The sequence below is a fragment of the Salmo salar genome, chromosome 09, assembly GCF_965601325.2.
Source record: "Salmo salar chromosome 09, fSalSal1, whole genome shotgun sequence".
Classification (NCBI taxonomy): Eukaryota; Metazoa; Chordata; class Actinopteri; order Salmoniformes; family Salmonidae; genus Salmo; species Salmo salar.
The window spans coordinates 113,742,619-113,765,362 of NC_138299.1; the positions used below are offsets into that span (position 1 = coordinate 113,742,619).

The 22,744-nt window shown below is 41.8% G+C and overlaps 1 protein-coding gene across 5 annotated transcripts in view; it reads left to right on the top strand.

The window, feature by feature from the left end:
- The window catches only part of LOC100306788 (fibroblast growth factor 12), a 159,360-nt gene extending 137,762 nt beyond the window's left edge, over window positions 1-21,598 (top strand). For 4 of the 5 annotated variants that reach the window (XM_014213400.2, XM_014213399.3, XM_014213398.2 and 1 more), the window contains 2 exons: window positions 17,534-17,732; window positions 19,095-19,345. In XM_014213400.2, coding sequence (XP_014068875.1) covers window positions 17,534-17,732; window positions 19,095-19,240 — 345 coding nt within the window. In that variant the 3' untranslated portion in view covers window positions 19,241-19,345. 5 annotated transcript variants of the gene reach the window in all.
- The last annotated feature ends 1,146 nt before the right edge of the window (window positions 21,599-22,744 follow it).

The window sequence follows — 22,744 nt, forward strand, 5'->3', positions numbered from 1 at the left end:
AGGTCAGAGGTCATACAAACCCTTCAAAGAAGTATTTCTTACTATATTAGACTAATTAATGTAAAACAGTCAAACATTTCATACATTTCCTATCCCCGGTTTCCAGTAAGTTTCCAGTACATTTCTAATCAAAAGAATTCACGTGTTCAATTAAAACTCAGAATAGAAAAACTTCAGAATATTCCGTGTGTGTGTGCCCCTTTAAGCTACCTTGCCACAAAGACCAATGGAAAACTCACAAAACCCAAAGGAAATAGAACACTCACAATAAATCAAACATAGTATTTTAAAAACACCAAAAAATAGTCATAACAAGAGTGTTGTGTGTGGGTATTTGCAGACCTTAAGGTAAAAATAAACAAAAATGGACAGGCTTTATTTAATTTGCTAGTTTACGGCCTCAATCTCACTCACTGCTCTCCTCAAGACCATAGTCTCGGGAAACATTCCAAAGTGAGAATGAAAAAACAACATTTCGGAAAAAAACACAACATTTTGTTAGCATTCACTATACTACACCGATTCACCAACCCAAAAGTTTTAACTACAAACAAAAACTGATAAAAGTCCACTGTACTCCCTCAAATTATTCATTGTTTGTTTTAATGTACCCCAACGTTTATGTGCACTTAATTTAGCATGCGCCATCTCACCACCGAGTCTAACGATTCACTCCCATATTATATTATATGACTGGTCTCTCATTTCCATAACCATGTAAAATTTTCCTGGTATCATTACTAGACCAATGTCCAATGACATATGTAATAGCTGTTTCTCCTTAGATGTTTCCTGTTACCTCTCTAAATGTAATACTTTTTTCTGTCGCAAATGTAGTCAAAGTCACAGTGTAAGGAATCAGTGATCCTTTCCGGTATTCAAATCATTTCAACCTGTTGCATTAATTTAGTAAAAATATTAACCTGTTGTTTAACCTCTCTCGGGTATGTGGGACGAAATCGTCCCACCTAGTCAACAGCCAGTGGAATCGAGTGGCACGATATTCAAAAACCTTAAAAATGCTATAACTTCAATTTCTCAAACATATGACTATTTTACACCATTTTAAAGACAAGACTCTCGTTAATCTAACCACATTGTCCGATTTCAAAAAGGCTTTACAACGAAAGCAAAACATTAGATTATGTCAGGAGAGTACCCAGCCAGAAATAATCACACACCCATTTTTCAAGCTAGCATATAATGTCACAAAAACCAAAACCACAGCTAAATGCAGCACTAACCTTTGATGATCTTCATCAGATGACACTCCTAGGACATTATGTTATACAATACATGCATGTTTTGTTCAATCAAGTTCATATTTATATCAAAAACCAGCTTTTTACATTAGCATGTGACATTCAGAACTAGCAAACATACCGAAAACTTCCGGTGAATTTACTAAATTACTCACGATAAACGTTCACAAAAAACATAATTATTTTAAGAATTATAGATACAGATCTCCTTTATGCAATCGCGGTGTCAGATTTAAAATAGCTTTTCGGCAAAAGCACATTTTGCAATATTCTGAGTAGATAGCTCGCCATCACGGGCTAGCTAATTTGACACCCACCAAGTTTGGCGTTCACTAATCTCAGAATTACTATAAGAAAAATCGGATTACCTTTGCTGTTCTTCGTCAGAATGCACTCCCAGGACTTCTACTTCAACCACAAATGTTGTTTTGGTTCAAAATAATCCATAGTTATTTTCAAATATCCTCTGTTTTGTCCATGCGTTCAGGTCCCTATCCAAACGGTGACGCGCGGACGCATGTCGTGACAAAAAATGTCTAAATATTCCATTACCATACTTCGAAGCATGTCAAACGCTGTTTAAAATCAATTTTTATGCGATTTTTCTCGTAAAATAGCGATAATATTCCGACCGGGAGACGGAAAGAAGAAAAAGCTGTCAACGACCGGATTTGAGCCACAGCATTTTATAGCAAAGTCCATCCTCCTGGATGTTCATGACGAACAACATATGTATGGACATATGTATGGAATGGGTCACAAGGTTCAGATTCATATGAAAGATACTAATAATTAATTCAAACAGTTTTAGAAACTTTAGGGTGTTTTCTATCCATATCTAATAAGTATATGCATATTCTAGTTACTGGGTAGGAGTAGTAACCAGATTAAATCGGGTACGTTTTTTATCCGGCGGTGTAAATACTGCCCCCTAGCCCTAAGAGGTTAACATAATGTCCTAGGGTTGTCATCTGATGAAGATCATCAAAGGCTAGTGCTGCATTTAGCTGTGGTTTGGGTTTATGTGACATTATATGCTAGCTTGAAAAATGGGTGTCTGATTATTTCTGGCTGGGTACTCTGCTGACATAATCTAATGTTTTGCTTTCGTTGTAAAGCCTTTTTGAAATCGGACAGTGTGGTTAGATTAACGAGAGTCTTGTCTTTAAAATGGTGTAAAATAGTCATATGTTTGAAAAATTGAAGTTTTTGAAGGTTTTTGAATAACGCGCCACGGGATTACACTGGCTGTTACGTAGGTGGGACGATTTGGTGCCACCTATCCTAGAGAGGTTAACAGCAAACAGCATCTGCTGTAAAGACTTCTCATTGTGTAGAAACCAGGGTCTGGCCCCGAGCCTGACTGGTACCTTCCAGTCAGGCGCACAGACACTAATCATGCTATGGAATGCGGTCTTTATCACCAATCCGTCGTAAATCCACTGTCAGTGTTAAATCTCCCAGAGGTCCACTTTCAGTTCACACAGACACAATAGAGTTATAAGAACCCTCTATTCTGTTGTATAAAACAACCATTTGATGCAATAACAGTATTATTGTAATTTCTGTTCTGATACTGCATAACACACCTACTAAACAGATGTGTCCTAGAGGTTTGGAAAATACCATTACCCCCTTATTTTGGAGCACTATATTGTATTTCTTGGGTATTGTTATTCTGGCCAAGATCAACAGCAGATTTCAAAGGGGAAGGACAACTCCCTAAAGAGTGGAATTGCAGAGGTTGGAGCCATTAGTTTGTTTGACATCCCAACATAAAACACAGTCTCCCTACAACAGGCCTCTTAGCAGTTGTACATGTATATCTGTGTGGCTCTTAGAGAATGCGAGAGTGGGGCCACTGGCTTTGTATGCCACTGTGCTGTGGGTCCATCCCTAATTCATTATTGATGCCTGTCTATAAAAGTTAAAAATGCAATTCTTGATTTTCTATATGCAGAGAAGGGGGGGTTCTTTCAGTGTCAACAAGCAACCATTGTTTTACGAACAAACCACAATGGTTGCATCGTCAGTGTTTTCTCAGATCAAAGTCAAACGTGTTTTTATGCATTGCCCACGATGTGAATTTAATAAATACTGCAGTACATTTTTCAAATTCATCAATGTCAAAACTTACTTGACTATCTTGGATATTTTTATAGAAGTAATAGCACAAACGATCGATTAAAATGTCAGTAAAAACTTTCCACAGTCCCCCTCATCTCCCCACCTCACCAATGGGCCTACACCCAGTAGTGCACTACGCCAGATTCAGCCGTGGACATTTTTTTCTTGATCGGATAGTCAGGGGTGCGAAGCATAATTATAAATAAATTTGGCCACAAAAAGATTGGCCACAAAAAGCCCAAGCAGATATAATAGACTAAAACATAATCATTTCAAACCTTGTTTACATTTGTATATGGTCACATATACTCCATCTTTATTATGAGTGGGAATACTTTGGAACAGATTTCCAAAATGGTAATCACTTGGAGCTGATTTGCTGGTGTTTTTACAGTCTTTTATATCCAACAATAAAAACATTTAAATTAAACTTTTTTGGAAGGTGGTTGTGTGCAACAAGGAGTGGCAATTGAATGCAAGCAAGAACAACAAAAAAGGAAATTGTTAAAACATTTCCAGCCTGTCTATCGAGCAGGTTGACATTTATTGTCATGAATCTTACCCTGGAGGCAGAACTTAGTGATTCCTGCTAGATGGGCTAGCTGCAATGTCAACATTGTCTACATTGTAAAAATATATGAAAACAAAAATGTTCTTTTTTGGTCTTAGTGTAGGGTTAGGCATTAGAGTGAGGGTTAGATTTAAAATCAGATTTTATGACTTTATGGCTGTGCTAGCTAGTGACCACTCTGCAGAGCTGCCTCCAGGGCAAGATACATGACAATCAATGCACACCTGTGTTTATCTATGGGAAACAGTGTTGACGTGTTATGCTCGAGCTGCTCAGTTTTACACCACGAAACACCAGAAAAAGGCCAAAAAGAGTAGAACCAGCTCACCTGCTTTTACACTATGATTTGACTATTGGATGTTCAATGTTTCTTTTGTAAAAAATATTTTAAAATGAATAGTTTAAAACGAGAGTTCAGTTCATGCTTTTGTCAAAACAACAAAATGAACTAAGGCTTTGCAATGATGGTGAGAACTTCGGTACAGTTGGGGGTCAAGAGAGGGTGCACGAAGATACATGTCAAAATGCTGAATTTTGGCACTTTAGCAAGTCTTCATTCATATAAAAAAATATTCTCCATGTGGACTATATGAAAGGGCACTAATATAGCAGAATTGTAATATTGGTGCACAATGTATACTTAAAATATCAGAGGGATGCAAAAGGCACTCTTTCAGTTGAACGACCCAGGAACCAAAAGGAAAAAGTGTGATCGTGGGGTGTGATTGCGTTGATTGCTGTCTTTGCTTGTTAAACTGACGTGTGCTCGCTTTTTTGTCATTTTACTTGATCAAGATCTGTGGCCGAGGAAATAAATAACCTTTGTAGCTACAGTCTCCTACCGCTACGTTTGCGTTATGTAATGTCATAAGTGTGACAGTGGTGTTATCAGGAGGATAAGACATTTGTTGCTGTAGTTAGTGATGATTGGTGGTGATGGGAGTGTAATAAGGAGGCTCTGGCTGCGATTCCCTCCTTCATTTCAGAAATCGATTGATGGAGACCATGACGGGTAGAAAGAAGATATATGGAAGAAAGACATGTCCTGGATAATCTTGATAGGATATGGGTATCACAGCACAGTAAAGTGAGTGGCCTCCAGTTTTGAGGTGTACTGGGTTATTACAGCATATTGGCCTTTTATCTTCCTGCTTCAATAGCTTTCATCAGCTTGCCCTGCGCTACCTGGAACTGAGCCTTATTGCTTAGTCAGTGTTCTTCTCCGGTATAAAGTGAGCTTAGTAACACAACCTGCAGGTATAATGCTTCAACTCAAAATAACTGTTATTTACTCAGGCATTATAAGGGGGCATACATGATTAGCAGAAGTCTTATAAACGTATTATAATAATACATTATGCAGTTTTTAAGTAAATGTTATCATCCAGTGGAAGCAGCCTAAGGCGGGAAATCTGGGTTATTAAACCTTAAAGCGGAAGTACTGCTTTCATTGTAGGAGATACAGAAATGTTTGGATTGGATATACAGTACCAGTCAAAAGTTTGCACTCACCTACTCATTCAAGGGTTTCTCTTTATTTTTTTTATTTTTTCTACATTGTAGAATAATAGTGAAGACATCAAAACTATGAAATAACACATACGGAATCATGTAGTAACCAAAAAAAGTGTTAAACAAATCAAAATATATTTTAGATTCTTCAAAGTAGCCACCCTTTGCCTTGATGACAGCTTTGCACACTCTTGGCATTCTCTCAACCAGCTTCATGAGGAATAGTTTTCCAACAGTCTTGAAAGAGTTTCCACATATGCTGAGCACTTGTTGGCTGCTTTTCCTTCACTCTGCGGTCCAACTCATCCCAAACCATCTCAATTGGGTTGCGGTTGGGTGATTGTGGAGGCCAGGTCATCTGATTCAGCACTCCATCACGTTCCTTCTTGGTCAAATAGCCCTTAGACAGCCTGGAGGTTTTTTTTTGGTCATTGTCTTGTTGAAAAACAAATTATAGTCCCACTAAGCGCAAAGCAGATGGGATTGCGTATTGCTGCAGAATGCTGTGGTAGCCATGCTGGTTAAGTGTGCCTTGAATTCTAAATAAATCACTGACATTGTCACCAGCAAAGCACCCCCACACCATCACACCTGCTCCTCCATGCTTTACGGTGGGAACCACACATGCGGAGATCATCCATTCACCTACTCTGCGTCTCACATAGACAGCTGTTTGCACCAAAAATCTCAAATTTGGGCTCATCCGAACAAAGGACAGATTTCCACCGGTCTAATGTCCATTGCTCATGTTTCTTGGCCCAAGCTTAATAATAATCCAAGATGGCGTAACAGTCAGACGTCTTTGTCTTTGTCTTGTCGTGTCCCTTGTATATATCTTTTTATATATTTTTCTTCGCATATCTTTTTAAAATATTTTCCTTAACCTCAACTTCTAAATACTCTCCTGCAACCCGCCTCACCCAATGTGGCGTGATCTGTTTTTTTCTAAAGTATTTCTATTTACTTCGGATCTGGAATCCCTCAACTGAAGCTAGTCAGCTAACTAGCTACCAGCTATCAGTCAGCAAACCACTGCTAGCGGTCATCAGCTAACCTTTACAGTGAGGGAAAAAAGTATTTGATCCCCTGCTGATTTTGTATGTTTGCCCACTGACAAAGAAATGATCAGTCTATAATTTTAATGGTAGGTTTATTTGAACAGTGAGAGACAGAATAACAACAAAAAAAATCAGAAAAACGAATGTCAAAAATGTTATAAATTGATTTGCATTTTAATGAGGGAAATAAGTATTTGACCCCTCTGCAAAACATGACTTAGTACTTGGTGGCAAAACCCTTGATGGCAATCACAGAGGTTAGACGTTTCTTGTAATTGGCCACCAGGTTTGCACACATCTCAGGAGGGATTTTGTCCCACTCCTCTTTGCAGATCTTCTCCAAGTTATTAAGGTTTCGAGGCTGATGTTTGGCAACTCGAACCTTCAGCTCCCTCCACAGATTTTCTATGGGATTAAGGTCTGGAGACTGGCTAGGCCACTCCATTACCTTAATGTGCTTCTTCTTGAGCTACTCCTTTGTTGCCTTGGCCGTGTGTTTTGGGTCATTGTCATGCTGGAATACCCATCCACGACCCATTTTCAATGCCCTGACTGAGGGAAGGAGGTTCTCACCAAAGATTTGACGGTACATGGCCCCGGCCATCGTCCCTTTGATGCGGTGAAGTTGTCCTGTCCCCTTAGCAGAAAAACACCCCCAAAGCATAATGTTTCCACCTCCATGTTTGACGGTGCGTATGGTGTTCTTGGGGTCATAAGCAGCATTACTCCTCCTCCAAACACGGCGAGTTGAGTTGATGCCAAAGAGCTCCATTTTGGTCTCATCTGACCACAACACTTTCACCCAGTTGTCCTCTGAATCATTCAGATGTTCATTGGCAAACTTCAGAGGGGCATGTATATGTGCTTTCTTGAGCAGGGGGACCTTGCGGGCGCTGCAGGATTTCAGTCCTTCACGGCGTAGTGTGTTACCAATTGTTTTCTTGGTGACTATGGTCCCAGCTGCCTTGAGATCATTGACAAGATCCTCCCGTGTATTTCTGGGCTGATTCCTCACCGTTCTCATGATCACTGCAACTCCCCAAGGTGAGATCTTGCATGGAGCCCCAGGCCGAGGGAGATTAACCTCTCTAGGGTATGTGGGACGAAATCGTCCCACCTACTCAACAGCCAGTGGAATCCCGTGGCGCGATATTCAAATACCTTAGAAATGCTATTACTTCAATTTCTCAAACATATGACTATTTTACACCATTTTAAAGACAAGACTCTCATTAATCTAACCACACTGTCCGATTTCAAAAAGGCTGTACAACGAAAGCAAAACATTAGATTATGTCAGCAGAGTACCCAGCCAGAAATAATCAGACACCCATTTTTCAAGCTAGCATATAATGTCACATAAACCCAAACAACAGCTAAATGCAGCACTAACCTTTGATGATCTTCATCAGATGACACTCCTAGGACATTATGTTATACAATACATGCATGTTTTGTTCAATCAAGTTCATATTTATATCAAAAAACAGCTTTTTACATTAGCATGTGACGTTCAGAACTAGCATACCCACCGCAAACTTCCGGTGAATTTACTAAATTACTCACGATAAACGTTCACAAAAAATATAACAATTATTTTAAGAATTATAGATACAGAACTGCTTTATGCAATCGCTATGTCCAATTTTAAAATAACTTTTCGGCAAAAGCACATTTTGCAATATTCTGAGTAGATAGCTCGCCATCACGGGCTAGCTATTTTGACACCCACCAAGTTTGGCCCTCACCAAACTCAGATTTACTATAAGAAAAATTGGATTACCTTTGCTGTTCTTCGTCAGAATGCACTCCCAGGACTTCTACTTCAATAACAAATGTTGGTTTGGTTACAAATAATCCATAGTTATGTTCAAATATCCTCTGTTTTGTTCGTGCGTTCAAGACACTATCCGAAGGGTGACGAAGGGTGATGCGCCCGACGCGTTTCGTGACAAAAAAATTCTAAATATTCCATTACCGTACTTCGAAGCATGTCAACCGCTGTTTAAAATCAATTTTTATGCGATTTTTCTTGTAAAAAAGCGATAATATTCCGACCGGGAAACCCTGTTTTCGTTCAAAGACGAAAAAATTAAAACATGGTGTCGGCTCGTGCACGCGCCTCCCAGTCTCATTGTTCTCTGATCGACCACTATCCAAATGCACTACTGTTTTTCAGCCATGGCCTGCAAAGTCATCATTCAACGTTTTGACGCCTTCTGAGAGCCTATGGGAGCCGTAGGAAGTGTCACGTTACAGCAGAGATCCTCAGTTTTCAATAAAGAGAGTGTAGAAGGCCAAGAAATGGTCAGAGAGGGCACTTCCTGTAAGGAATCTTCTCAGGTTTTTGCCTGCCATATGAGTTCTGTTATACTCACAGACACCATTCAAACAGTTTTAGAAACTTTAGGGTGTTTTCTATCCAAATCAAACAATTCTAGTTTCTGGGCAGTAGTAATAACCAGATTAAATCGGGTACGTTTTTTATCCGGCTGTGCAAATACTGCCCCCTACCCTAGAGAGGTTAACAGTTCTTTTGTGTTTCTTCCATTTGCGAGTAATCACACCAACTGTTGTCACCTTCTCACCAAGCTGCTTGGCGATGGTCTTGTAGCCCATTCCAGCCTTGTGTAGGTCTACAATCTTGTCCCTGAAATCCTTGGAGAGCTCTTTGGTCTTGGCCATGGTGGAGAGTTTGGAATCTGATTGCTTCTGTGGACAGGTGTCTTTTATACAGGTAACAAACTGAGATTAGGAGCACTCCCGTTAAGAGTGTGCTCCTAATCTCAGCTCATTACCTGTATAAAAGACACCCGGGAGCCAGAAATCTTTCTGATTGAGAGGGGATCAAATGCTTATTTCCCTCATTAAAATGCAAATCAATTTATAACATTCTTTACGTGTTTTTCTGGATTTTTTTATTGTTATTCTGTCTCTCACTGTTCAAATAAACTTACCATTAAAATTATAGACTGATCATTTCTTTGTCAGTGGGCAAACGTACAAACTCAGCAGGGGATCAAATACTTTTTTCCCTCACTGTAGCTCGGAAAGCTCTCGCCAGTTCGTACAATCGTGACTCAAACCAGAGCATAAGGGACCTATTTTTTCTCTCCATTTCCCCGGATTCCTACCGCAAACTCTGAACATTTTCATCTGGATCTTCGCAACTAGCTAACCACAATCCCGAGTGATTACTCCTGGCTAGCGTTTCCATCCCGGAGCAAGCACCAAATAGCCTGAAGCTAGCCCGGCTAGGGCTTCTGGGCTACCACCGAAGCCCACTCCTGGGCTACAATATCCGGACCCCTCCTACTGCCGGTACGGGGCACGGAACCCTGCCGATCCTCTACTACTGGAATACTGACATAATCTGCCCGAGGATTCCAACAAGCCCCTCAGGTGCGACGTCTGCTGAAGGCCCATTCTGCTAACCGCGGCCTGCTAGCTACCTAGAACTACTTGGAACCCTACTAATCCACGACTGGTCTATCGACGTCACCGCACGAAGAGGCAAAAACCGACTTACCTCCATCGCGATGTCCCCCAAAGGCCCTTCTGCTAACTTGCTAGCCCTGGTCTGCTAAGTGGCTAGACCCGGTCTGCTAGCTTGCTAGCACCAGTCTGCTAACTGCTTGCTTGCTAACCCCGATCTACTAACTGCTAGCTGTTAGCTTGTTAGCCCCGGCCTACTAACTGCTAGCTTATTATCCCCGGCCTGCTAACTGTCTGAATCGCCGTGTCCCCAGCCAGCCCAACCACTCACTGGACCCATATGATCGCTTGGCTATGCATGCTTCTCTCTAATATCAATATGCCTCGTCCATTACTGTCCTGGTTAGTGATTACTGTCTTATTTCACTGTAGAGCCTCTAGCCCTGCTCAATATGCCTTAACCAACCATGTTGTTCCACTTCCTACATATGCGATGACATCACCTGGTTTAAACGTCTCTAGAGACTATATCTCTCTCATCATTACTCAATGCCTAGGTTTACCTCCAATGTACTCACATCCTACCTTACCTTTGTCTGTACACTATGCCTTGAATCTATGCTATCGTGCCCAGAAACCTGCTCCTTTTACTCTCTGTTCCGAACGTGCTAGATGGCCAGTTCGTATAGCCTTCAGCCATACCCTTATCCTACTTCTCCTCTGTTCCTCTGGTGATGTAGAGGTTAATCCAGTTCCTGCAGTGCCTAGCTCCACTCCCACTCCCCAGGTGCTTTCATTTGTTTCTGTAACCGTAGAAGCTTTGGTTTCATTCATGTTAACATTAGAAGCCTACTCCCTAAGTTTGTTTTACTCACTGCTTTAGCACACTCTGTCAACCCGAATGTCTGAGCCGTGTCTGAATCCTGGCTTAGGAAAACAACCAAAAACCCTGAAATCTCCATCCCTAACTATAACGTTTTCCGCCAAGATTGAACTGCCAAAGGGGGCAGTGTTGCAATCTACTGCAGAGATAGCCTGCAGAGTTCTGTCTTACTATCCAGGTCTGTACCCAAACAATTCTAGCTTCTACTTCTAAAAATTCACCTTTCCAGAAACAAGTCTCTCACTGTTGCCGCTGACTATAGACCACCCTCTGCCCCCAGCTGTGCCCTCGACACCAATCTATGCTTGATGCCCTCAATCTCACACAAATGATCAATGAACCTACCAGGTACAACCCCAAATCCGTAAACACGGGCACCCTCATAGATATCATCCTAACTAACTCGCCCTCCAAATACACCTCTGCTGTTTTCAATCAAGATCTCAGCGATCACTGCCGCATTGCCTGCATCCGTAATGGGTCTGCGATCAAACGACCACCCCTCATCACTGTCAAACGCTCCCTAAAACACTTCTGCGAGCAGGCCTTTCTAATCGACCTGGCCGGGGTATCCTGGAATGACATTGACATCCCGTCAGTAGAGGATGCCTGGTTATTCTTTAAAAGTGCCTTCCTCACCATCTTAAATAAGCATGCCCCATTCAAAAAATGTAGAACTAGGAATAGATATAGTCCTTGGTTCACTCCAGACCTGACTGCCCTTGACCAGCACAAAAACATCCTGTGGCATTCTGCATTAGCATCAAATAGCCCCCGTGATATGCAACTTTTCAGGGAAGTTAGGAACAAATATACACAGGCAGTTAGGAAAGCTAAGGCTAACTTTTTCAAACAGAAATTTGCATCCTGTAGTACAAACTCAAAAAAGTTCTGGGACACTGTAAAGTCCATGGAGAATAAGAGCACCTCCTCCCAGCTGCCCACTGCTCTGTGGCTAGGAAACACTGTCACCGCCGATAAATCCAGTATAATTGAGAATTTCAATAAGCATTTCTCTACGGCTGGCCATGCTTTCCACCTGGCTAACCCTACCCTGGTCAACTGCCCGGCACTCTCCACAGCAACCCGCCCAAGCCCCCACCTTTTCTCCTTCACCCAAATCCAGATAGCTGATGTTCTGAAAGAGCTGCAAAATCTGGACCCCTACAAATCAGCCGGGCTAGACAATCTGGACCCTCTCTTTCTAAAATGATCTGCCGAAATTGTTGCAACCCCTATTACTAGCCTGTTCAACCTCTCTTTCGTATCGTCTGAGATTCCCAAAGATTGGAAAGCTGCCGCGGTCATCCCCCTCTTCAAAGGGGGTGACACTCTAGACCCAAACTGCTACAGACCTATATCTATCCTACCCTGTCTTTCTGAGGTCTTTGAAAGCCAAGTTAACAAACAGATTACCGACCATTTCGAATCCCACCGTACCTTCTCCGCTATGCAATCTGGATTCAGAGCTGGTCATGGGTGCATCTCAGCCACGCTCAAGGTCCTAAACGATATCATAACCGCCATCGACAAGAGACATTACCGTATTCATCGACCTGGCCAAGGCTTTCGACTCTGTCAATCACCACATTCTTATTGGCAGACTCGACAGCCTTGGTTTCTCAAATGATTGCCTCGCCTCGTTTACCAACTACTTCTCTGATAGAGTGTGTCAAATCGGAGGGCCTGTTATCCGGACCTCTGGCAGTCTCTATGGGGGTGCCACAGGGTTCAATTCTCGGACCTACTCTCTTCTCTGTATACATCAATGATGTCGTTCTTGCTACTGGTGATTCTCTGATCCACCTCTACGCAGACGACACCATTCTGTATAACTCTGTCCCCTCTTTGGACACTGTGTTAACTAACCTCCAGACGAGTTTCAATGCCATACAACTCTCCTTCCATGACCTCCAACTGCTCTTAAATGCAAGTAAAACTAAATGCATGTTATTCAATCGATCACTGCCCACACCAGCCCGCCCGTCCAGCACCGCTACTCTGGACGGCTCTGACTTAGAATATGTGGACAACTACAAATACCTAGGTGTCTGGTTAGACTGTAAACTCTCCTTCCAGACTCACATTAAGCATCTCCAATCCAAAATTAAATCTAGAATCGGCTTCCTATATCGCAACAAAGCATCATTCAATCATGCTGCCAAACATACCCTCGTAAAACTGACCATCCTACCGATCCTCGACTTCGGCGATGTCATCTATAAAATAGCCTCCAACACTCTACTCAACAAACTGGATGCAGTCTATCACAGTGCCATCCGTTTTGTCACCAAAGCCCCATATACTTCCCACCACTGTGACCTGTACGCTCTCGTTGGTTGGCCCTCGCTTCATACTTGTCGCCAAACCCACTGGCTACAGGTTATCTACAAGTCTCTGCTAGGTAAAGCCCTGCCTTATCTCAGCTCACTGGTCACCATAGCAGCACCCACTCGTAGCATGCGCTCCAGCAGGTATATCTCACTGGTCACCCCCAAAGCCAATTCCTCCTTTGGTCGCCTTTACTTCCAGTTCTCTGCTGCCAATGACTGGAATGAACTGCAAAAAAAAAAATGAAACTGGAGACTCATATCTCCCTCACTAGCTTTAAGCACCAGCTGTCAGAGCAGCTCACAGATCACTGCACCTGTACATAGCCCATCTATAAACAGCCCATTTATCTACCTCATCACCATACTGTATGTATTTATTTATCTTGCTCCTTTGCACCCCAGTATCTCTACTTGCACATTCATCTTCTGCACATCTACCATTCCAGTGTTTAATTGCTATATTGTAATTACTTCGCCACCATGGCCTATTTATTGCCTTAACTCCCTTGTCTTACCTCATTTCCACTCACTGTATATAGACTTTTTGTTTTCTTTTTTTTCTACTGTATTATTGACTGTATGTTTTGTTTATTCCATGTGTAACTTTGTGTTGTTGTATGTTTCGAATTGCTATGCTTTATCTTGGCCAGGTCGCAGTTGCAAATGAGAACTTGTTCTCACTAGCCTGGTTAAACCTGGTTAAATAAAGGTAAAAAAAAATTTTTTTAAAGCAAGTCTCTTCTTCTTATTGGTGTCCTTTAGTAGTGGTTTCTTTGCAGCAATTCGACCATGAAGGCCTGATTAACGCAGTCTCCTCTGAACAGTTGATGTTGAGATGTGTCTGTTACTTGAACTCTGTGAAGCATTTATTTGGGCTGCAATCTGAGGTGCAGTTAACTCTAATGAACTTATCCTCTGCAGCAGAGGTAACTCTGGGTCTTTGTTTCCTGTGGTGGTCCTCATGAGAGCCAGGTTCATCATCGCGCTTGATGGTTTTTGCGACTGCACTTGAAGAAACTTTCAAAGTTCTTGACATTTCCCGGATTGATTGACACAATAAAAAAAGTTATCCTTTGAGATAATACTATACTCATTTTATTCACATTAAAACACACTGTTTTGCAATGAAGGTCTACAGTAGCCTCAACAGCACTCTCTGGGGTAGCACCATGGTGTAGCCGGAGGACAGCTAGTTTCCGTCCTCCTCTGTGTAAATTGACTTCAATACAAAATGGTTCTCACTCCCTTCCATAGACTTATACAGTAAGTATGACAACTTCCAGAGGACTTCCTCCAACCTATCAGAGCTTTTGCAGTATGAACTGACATGTTGTCGACCCAATCAAAGGATCATAGAATTAATCTAGTACTGATAGCACAAGCTAAAGCTAGCTAGCACTGCAGTGCATAAAATGTGGTGAGTAGTTGACTCAAAGAGAAAAATACAATAGTTGAACAGTTTTGAACAACTTAATTTCTTCAAAAATGAGAGAGAAGGCTAGCTATTTTTAGTTGTATTTTTTTCACTTTCACTTAACTAGCTAGAGAATGCATCTAGCTAGTTTAGCCTACTCAAACACCCAGCTCAAACAGAGGGATGCTATGTTAGCTAGCTGACTATGGCTATCCAACACTGGAACTTCCAAGTCAAGGTAAGTTTTTGTTTTTATTCATTTATTGCCATCGGGGTCCACCGGGGTAACTGCTAAACTGCTTGCTCCACACTGTACTGCATGGTTGTAGCCTGTTTATGAACGCCTTAGTTCTAGTTGACTATGACATTAGCTAATATGATGACAATGATGTAGGTTGTGTGTAGTGGTTACGTATGGCTTGGAAAGGTTTATTCGCCGGGTCACAGACAGCTGTTGTATTGTGCACTGAAAAGGTGAGAGGAGAGCGCGTAGATTCTTGAAGGAATTATACAACGAGGAAATGTTCATGCTTTTTGGACGTGGCTGCTATGAAAATGAACTGTGTTTGCGTTGATCAGGGGTGTATTCATCTTTTATAACCTTTGTCTACGTGGCAGTTTAGCAGATGTGTGAGAGGGTGGTGGGAACATAGTGTACAAACAAGTGATAACGCCAGTTTTCTTACTATCTAGCTGCTGCTGCTCAAGCTAGCCTATGTTCTCTTCATATCTCCACACAGCTGTGCCCTTGAAAGATACAAAAAGAACAGTATGGACCAAAAACTGTGGTCACTCTCAGACGGCCCTTTGTCTTTGACCTTGTGACTAAGTTACACAAAGACAAGACTGGAAGAACACTAGCTTCTTCTTACATGACAGAAACAGACAGTGGATATGTACAAATTTAAGGCTTAATATATACAGCGTATGTATTTAATAGAGTTTGTAATTTTCCACCTTACACCACCAATCAGGCCTTTATGGTAGAGTGGCCAGACGGAAGCCACTCCTCAGTAAAAGGCACATGACAACCTGTTGGACAGCCCCTAAAGGACTCTCAGACCATGAGAAACAAGATTCTCTGGTCTGATGAAACCAAGTTTGAACTCTTTGGCCTGAATGCCAAGCGTCACGTCTGGAGGAAACCTGGCACCATCCCTATGGGGAAGCATGGTGGTGGCTGCATCATGCTGTGGGGATATTTTTCAGCGGCAGGGACTGGAAGACTAGTCAGGATCAAGGGAAAGATGAACGGAGCAAAGTACAGAGCGATCATTGCTGACAACCGGCTCCAGAGCACTCAGGATCTCAGACTGGGGCGACTGTTCACCTTCCAACAGGACAACGTCCCTAAGCACACAGCCAAGACATCGCAGGAGTGGCTTCGGGACAAGTCGCTGAATGTCCTTGACTTGAACCCAGACTTGAACCCGATCGAACATCTCTGGAGAGACCTGAAAATAGCTGTGCAGCGACGTGTCCCATCCAACCTGACATAGCTTGAGAGGATCTGCAGAGAAGATTGTGAGAAACTCCCTAAATACAGGTGTGCCAAGCTTGTAGCGTCATACCCAAGAAGAGTTGAGGTTGTAATCGCTGCCAAAGGTGCTTCAACAAGGTACTGAGTAAAGGGTCTGAGTGCTTATGTAAATGTGATATATATATTATTATTATTAATTTTTTTTTCATTTGCAAAAATTTCGAAAACCCTGTTTTCGCTTAATCATTATGAGGTATTGTGTGTAGATTGATGAGAAAAAAAAATATTTAATCAATTTTAGAATAAGGCTGTAACGTAACAAAATGTGGAAAAAGTCAAAGGGTCTGAATACTTTCCGAATGCACTGTACGTTGTAAACTTCAATTTGTAGGCTAGGTTGTAGAAACCTCCAATATGCTGTAATACAAATAAGACCATTCTCATTAAGAAAATTGTCCTCCCGCATCTTAAACGGCACCGACCGTCACTGTAGACAATGTAAGTTTTTATTCAAATTATGTGATCTTATATCTGAATAGAGTGATTTGGGTTGGGAGGTGAGATGGTGATATTAAAAGCCATGAGCTTTGACTGAAGTTCACTGTCTATTTCATCATGTTATATTCTCTACTTTTTCTTTTCCATCCCTCAATTTCCCACTGCTCTCCCCCCTTTCTTCTCCCACTGTCCTCCATGCGGTCTTCCTCACAAAAACATCCCTCAGAGCTGAAGGAAACATTACCATTGGCTGAAATAATGGAGGGGTGATGGTAGAGATAATGTTGTTAAATTGAATTTCTGGAAACAGGGCGATGGCTGTCTTTTCATTCATGTCTACAGTATGTGTCAGGTGTGTGTGTACACAGTACTTGATGTGTTTTGTGCTGTGATTAATCGTATTCTCCACCCTGTCCACCTGTTCACAGCTCGAGGGTACTATGACACAATGGCACAGTCAACAATTCCAAAGTCTGGCGAAAAGGAAAAATCTAGACCAAATGTTACGCTCTGCAGGTGTAGTGAGACGGAGGATCTTTTTGAGGTCGACTTGTATTATTCTACTCAAACTCCATCAATTTACTGGATTTTATACATATCCAACCTGTAATACCCAGTGGACAGGGATGTAGGTAGAAATCCTCCTAATTTCTTCCATCAACAGCCTCCACTGGTAACACCCCTTCAGGCAAAAACCTGACATAACTTAAAATTAATGTCCATTTTTGGTGGATAATTATTTGAGTTGTCAACAAACGTGAATTCTACTTGAAATAAATAAAACCTTGAAATCTTGTCATTGATTGGTGGTTGAAATGCAGTTAAAATTTGTGTTCATTGACAACTTTTTGCATTTTCAACCAAAAATTCCATTGATGTTCAACGTTTTTTTAAATCGGTGGGCTAGCTCTTTGAGCACTGTAATACCTGATATCAAGTCTTCCGCTCTTTGTTTCTCAGGACTTGTTCACGGTAGAGGCGAAATTCAAGGAGTCTGTGTTTGAGAACTACTATGTCATCTACTCATCAACACTGTACCGGCAGCATGAATCTGGCAGGGCCTGGTACATGGGCCTCAACAAGGATGGTGTGGTCATGAAGGGCAACCGGGTGAAGAAGACCAAGCCCTCTTCACACTTTGTTCCCAGACCCATCGAAGGTGAGACTGAAACACAGTCTGACTGCCAGCCAGCCACACTCAGGGCTGGATTCAAATGCAACACCTGCCGTTAGTCAAGTCAAGGTTTATTTAAAAGTCACACAATTCAGGAAGTGTTCTAAATTGAAAATTGTTGAAACTTTTGAAATAAATAGCTTCTCCTTTTCAGTTTATTGAGAAGTCATAGAAAATGTATGCCATTTTTTTCAATTATCGAATTAGAATTTCAGTTTATTTCTTGAGTTGACTGACTTCAATTCAAATTGACCCCAACCCCACTGGGGGGCAAATGTAGGTTCTAATGTTGTTTTAAACTAATTTAACTAAAATTACTATAAACTAATGCTGAATCTCTCAATTAATCTCCTCTGTTTTTTGTCTCTCTCTGACCTTTATCTCCCCTCCTCTCACTATCTCTCTCCCTCTCCCCTCCCGCTCTCACCTATATCTCTTTACTATACTGTATAAATATCCCTCCTCTCTCTCTCTCTCTGTCTCTCACACTCTCGTTGTCTTGTCTTTCTCCCCTCCTGCTGTCATCTATATCTCTTTACTATACTGTATAACTATCCCTCCTCTCTCTCTCTCTCTCTCTCTCTCTCTCTCTCTCTCTCTCTCTCTCTCTCACCCCTCCTGCTCTCACCTATATCTCTTTACTATACTGTATAAATATCCCTCCCTTTCTCTCTCTCTCTCTGTCTCGTTGTCTTGTCTCTCTCCCCTCCTTTCTCTCCCCTCCTGCTCTCACCTATGTATCTTTACTATACTGTATAAATATCCCTCATCTCTCTCTCTCTCTCTCTCTCATATTGTCTCTCACCTATATCTCTTTACTATACTGTATAAATATCCCTCCTCTCTCTCTCTCTCTCTCTCGCTCTCTCTCGTTGCCTTGTCTCTCTCCCCTCCTTTCTCTCCCCTCCTGCTCTCACCTATATCTCTTTACTATACTGTATAAATATCCCTCCCTCTCTCTCTCTCTCTCTCTGTCTCGTTGTCTTGTCTCTCTCCCCTCCTTTCTCTCCCCTCCTGCTCTCACCTATGTATCTTTACTATACTGTATAAATATCCCTCATCTCTCTCTCTCTCTCTCTCTCATATTGTCTCTCACCTATATCTCTTTACTATACTGTATAAATATCCCTCCACTCTCTCTCTCTCTCTCTCTCTCTCTCTCTCTCTCGCTCTCTCTCGTTGCCTTGTCTCTCTCCCCTCCTTTCTCTCCCCTCCTGCTCTCACCTATATCTCTTTACTATACTGTATAAATATCCCTTCTCTCTCTCACTCCTCTTTGTTCTCTACCTCCATCTCCATCTCTCTCTTTTTCTCTCACTTGCCCCGCTCCCCCCGCCCCTTCTGCAGTTTGCATGTACAAAGAGCCATCGCTGCATGACATCGAGGAGAAGGGCCGCTCACGGAAAGACTCAGGGACTGAGGCTCCCGCTCTCCTAAACGGAGGAGAAAAAGTGGCGGGCCAGGACTCCACAGAGCAGGACGGTGGCTCATAGCCTGCACATCGCTCCATTGATTTCTTACACCTTGTTCAACGACAACAACAACGACGATAAATGAGAACACAACAAAAAATAAAAAATAAACATATTTTAAAATCAGGACGTTGAATTGACATTTTATGCAAAAGCCTGATGCGAGTGTGGCACCAGGAAGCTCATCTTCCTTATCATGACAATGTCAATGTTTCAAAGTCAAGCTCTAAAATAAGCTTTAAACCATGGTAGATCACACATCTTGATTTTATGAAAGCAACAGCACTTTCATTTGCTTTCTTTGTGTTGTTATAATCATGAATAAGAATTGTATTGTAATTGATTTTGGGCTCTATTCAATCAGATCGACTTTTGTCGGAATACGCATAGCGGTCGTCTTGGCAGTGTTGGAGATGGAACTGCACTAGAGCTGTCAAATCGACATGCGGCTCCTGGCATTATACCTAAAGCAGACATTGCCATTAAGAGAAATCCCATGCAGCCTTGTTTACAAGTTCGAACACAGGAATGTGAGATTAGGCTGATAGAAATCCTCATAATTTCGTTTAAAGATTTTAAATTTCAGCGTCATATTTTCTCTATATCCTACACTTTCTCATTCTGAACTCGGGTGTGGCTTCATGACAATGATCAAGAGCAGCTGCTCACAGATTTGACAGCTCCAACACAGTTACACCTCCGACCCTGCCAAAACATCAGCTATCGCCGGTTAACGCTTGATCTGATTGACTCTAGGCCTAAGACTCTTTCCCCCCTCCCTCCTATCATTATTATAATTTTCCTTTTGGGTTGGAGGAGGGGAGTCATGGTGGGGTAAAGGCAGGGGTTTGGCACGGGGAGGTTTGAGGGTCTCTTCTACAGACACTGCTTTCATAGGGGAATAGGCGTGTATCACAAATTCTGCTGTGTGATTTGATATGATGCTCTCATTGGGAATGGGAAGGGGATGGGCCAGGGGTATCACTGGGGTAGGGGGTTTAGCTACCTGTACAAAGGTAGGCTGGTCACATGGTACAGTTTAGTATTATTGTTATCTACTTGAGCTGTTAGTGCAGCCACTGTTCTCCTGCACTCACAGAGCAGTCACGCTGGTACAGAAGTTTCTGTGAGACAGACAGATATGTAGAGTTCCGATACTGTACAGTAGTCAAGGATTCATATAATATTTTTTACGCCTAGAAACATTGTACAGTATGAAACTCTGAAAGGAAGTCTTATTATTGGTGTGATGCTTTTTTAAAAATAATTTGGTACACTAATGAGCATTTGAACAAAAGACCCAGAAAAATATTTGAATGTGAGAGTTGTGATGGACACTCTGGAAGGATCCTGAGTGAGGGGACAGCTAGGGCTAACGAGAGAGGTCAAAGGTCAAACCCTGATGTCAGATGTCATGATACTTACTGCTGCCATCAAAACCTGAGTTCCACGCCCAGTTATACCTTCAGACATCATCCAGGAATTCCTTCATAGTTCATTGGGACCTCCACTTATTATGGCTATTTATATTTTAAAGTGCTCTACTAAAAGCACAGACTGCATTCTCGACCATCCAAATCATACAATGTGTCATTGTATGAACCTCAGCATTCCTGTGTGATAAGTTGCACTACTGGGAATCTGTTATACACTGCCCTGATTCATTGTAGACTCTGGATATGCTGCTGGGAATATCTACACGCACTGCCCTATATCCTATTGTCTTATCTCTTTACTCATAACAGTTCAACTCATCTTATAACTCACCACAGTCCACCAACACTGGAGGAGAGTTTTTAGATATGTTCATATTAGACTATTAAGGAGTCATGAGGTCTATGAGGTTGTCTCTGATTGGCTGCTGTGCTGAAGGAGGCCCGACCTGAAGGCGGGGTTCCCCCCTGAATTTTCTTTATGTAAATTGGTGATTTTGCATTTCATCGGTATACTACTACTCCACTAAGGAAAAAAAATATCCAATCACTCAATACTGCCTCTGAGAAGTCTTCCATTGGGGAAAAATGACACCAGCACTAGGACTACTTGTGTTGGAGGGTTGGGGTTGGGCTCATTGAGATTAGGTCAGGTCCATGGCATGCAGGCAATGGTATGAGGGCAAAAAGAGCCCTGCCTCAATATGTACCAGTTTGTTTGGATGTCTCATAAAGGAGGTAGGCCCTTTGTCGATCTCACCCTGACCATGGAGGGTAAAACTGAAGGGTGAGATTAATGCCATATTTACGGTAAATGGTCTTTGTGTTTGCTAATGTTTGCTCCTATATTGAAACACATTCATATGCATCATATAATAGAAAAACATTGCAAATAAAAAGCAGGATGAACAAATATAATAGAACAATAAAAAAGAATGGAACCAAACCGGCGTCTCTGTGGCATTTTATTGCTCCTGTAGTATAAACAGGAGTCTGTGGCTTTTGAATGCCTTTGATCTGAATTAGATACATATAAACTATGCAAGTTTAAATTCTAAATGTTTAAGTAAAATGTCTTGAATGTTGGTTCATCTATTTGATGTTATAATCAATTTCCTGTCATGAAACTACACAATAGTTTTGGGCAAACAAGGTAATTTGGCTAATTTACAGGACAATATTGTAGTGAAGCAATATTTAATATGTTTGTATAATATATACTCCTCACATGCGACTCGTAATAGGATTAAGCAATTAGCCCATTAAATTAATTATCTGACTCCATAAAGATGATAAAACAATATGCCAGCGATAATAGTTATACCATGTGCAATCAAGTATTAGGCGTTTAGCTGACTAAGATCAAGGAATGGTCATAAGGATTGTTTATATCAAAGGCAAATATTTACACTGAACAAAAATATAAATGCAACATGGAAAGTTTTGATCCTGTCATCGGCGTCGTAAGGATTGGACCAAGGCGCAGCGGGTAAAGTGCTCATCTTCTTTCTTTATTAAAGAAAACACAAACAAAATAAACTGACCACGAAAACAGTCCAGTAAGGTACACAGACTATACTGGAAACAACCACCCACAAAACACGTGAAAACAAATCCAACTAAATATGGCCTCCAATTAGAGACAATGACAACCAGCTGCCTCTAATTGTAGGTCATTGCCAAAAACCCAACATAGAAATAGAAAACTAGATATACACATAGAAATAGAAAATATAGAACATAAACCAAAAACACCGAAACACACAAAACAAACACCCCCTGCCACGCCCTGACCAAACTACAATAACAAATAACCCCTTTTACTGGTCAGGTTGTGACAGTACCCCCCCAAAGGTGCAGACCCCGAATGCGTCTCAAAAACAAAACCCCACAAAAATAACCCCAAACTTGAAGGGAGGGTGGCCACCGTCAACAACGGTCCCTGTGCTACACCCCCCCCTCTCAATCCTCCCACTACAGAGGATGCTCTGGGCGTAGCTCCCGTTCCGTAGGCTCCTGGCTGGGGAGCGTCGCTGGAGGCTCAGGGCTGGGGAGCGTTGCTGGAGGCTCAGGGCTGGGGAGCGTCGCTGGA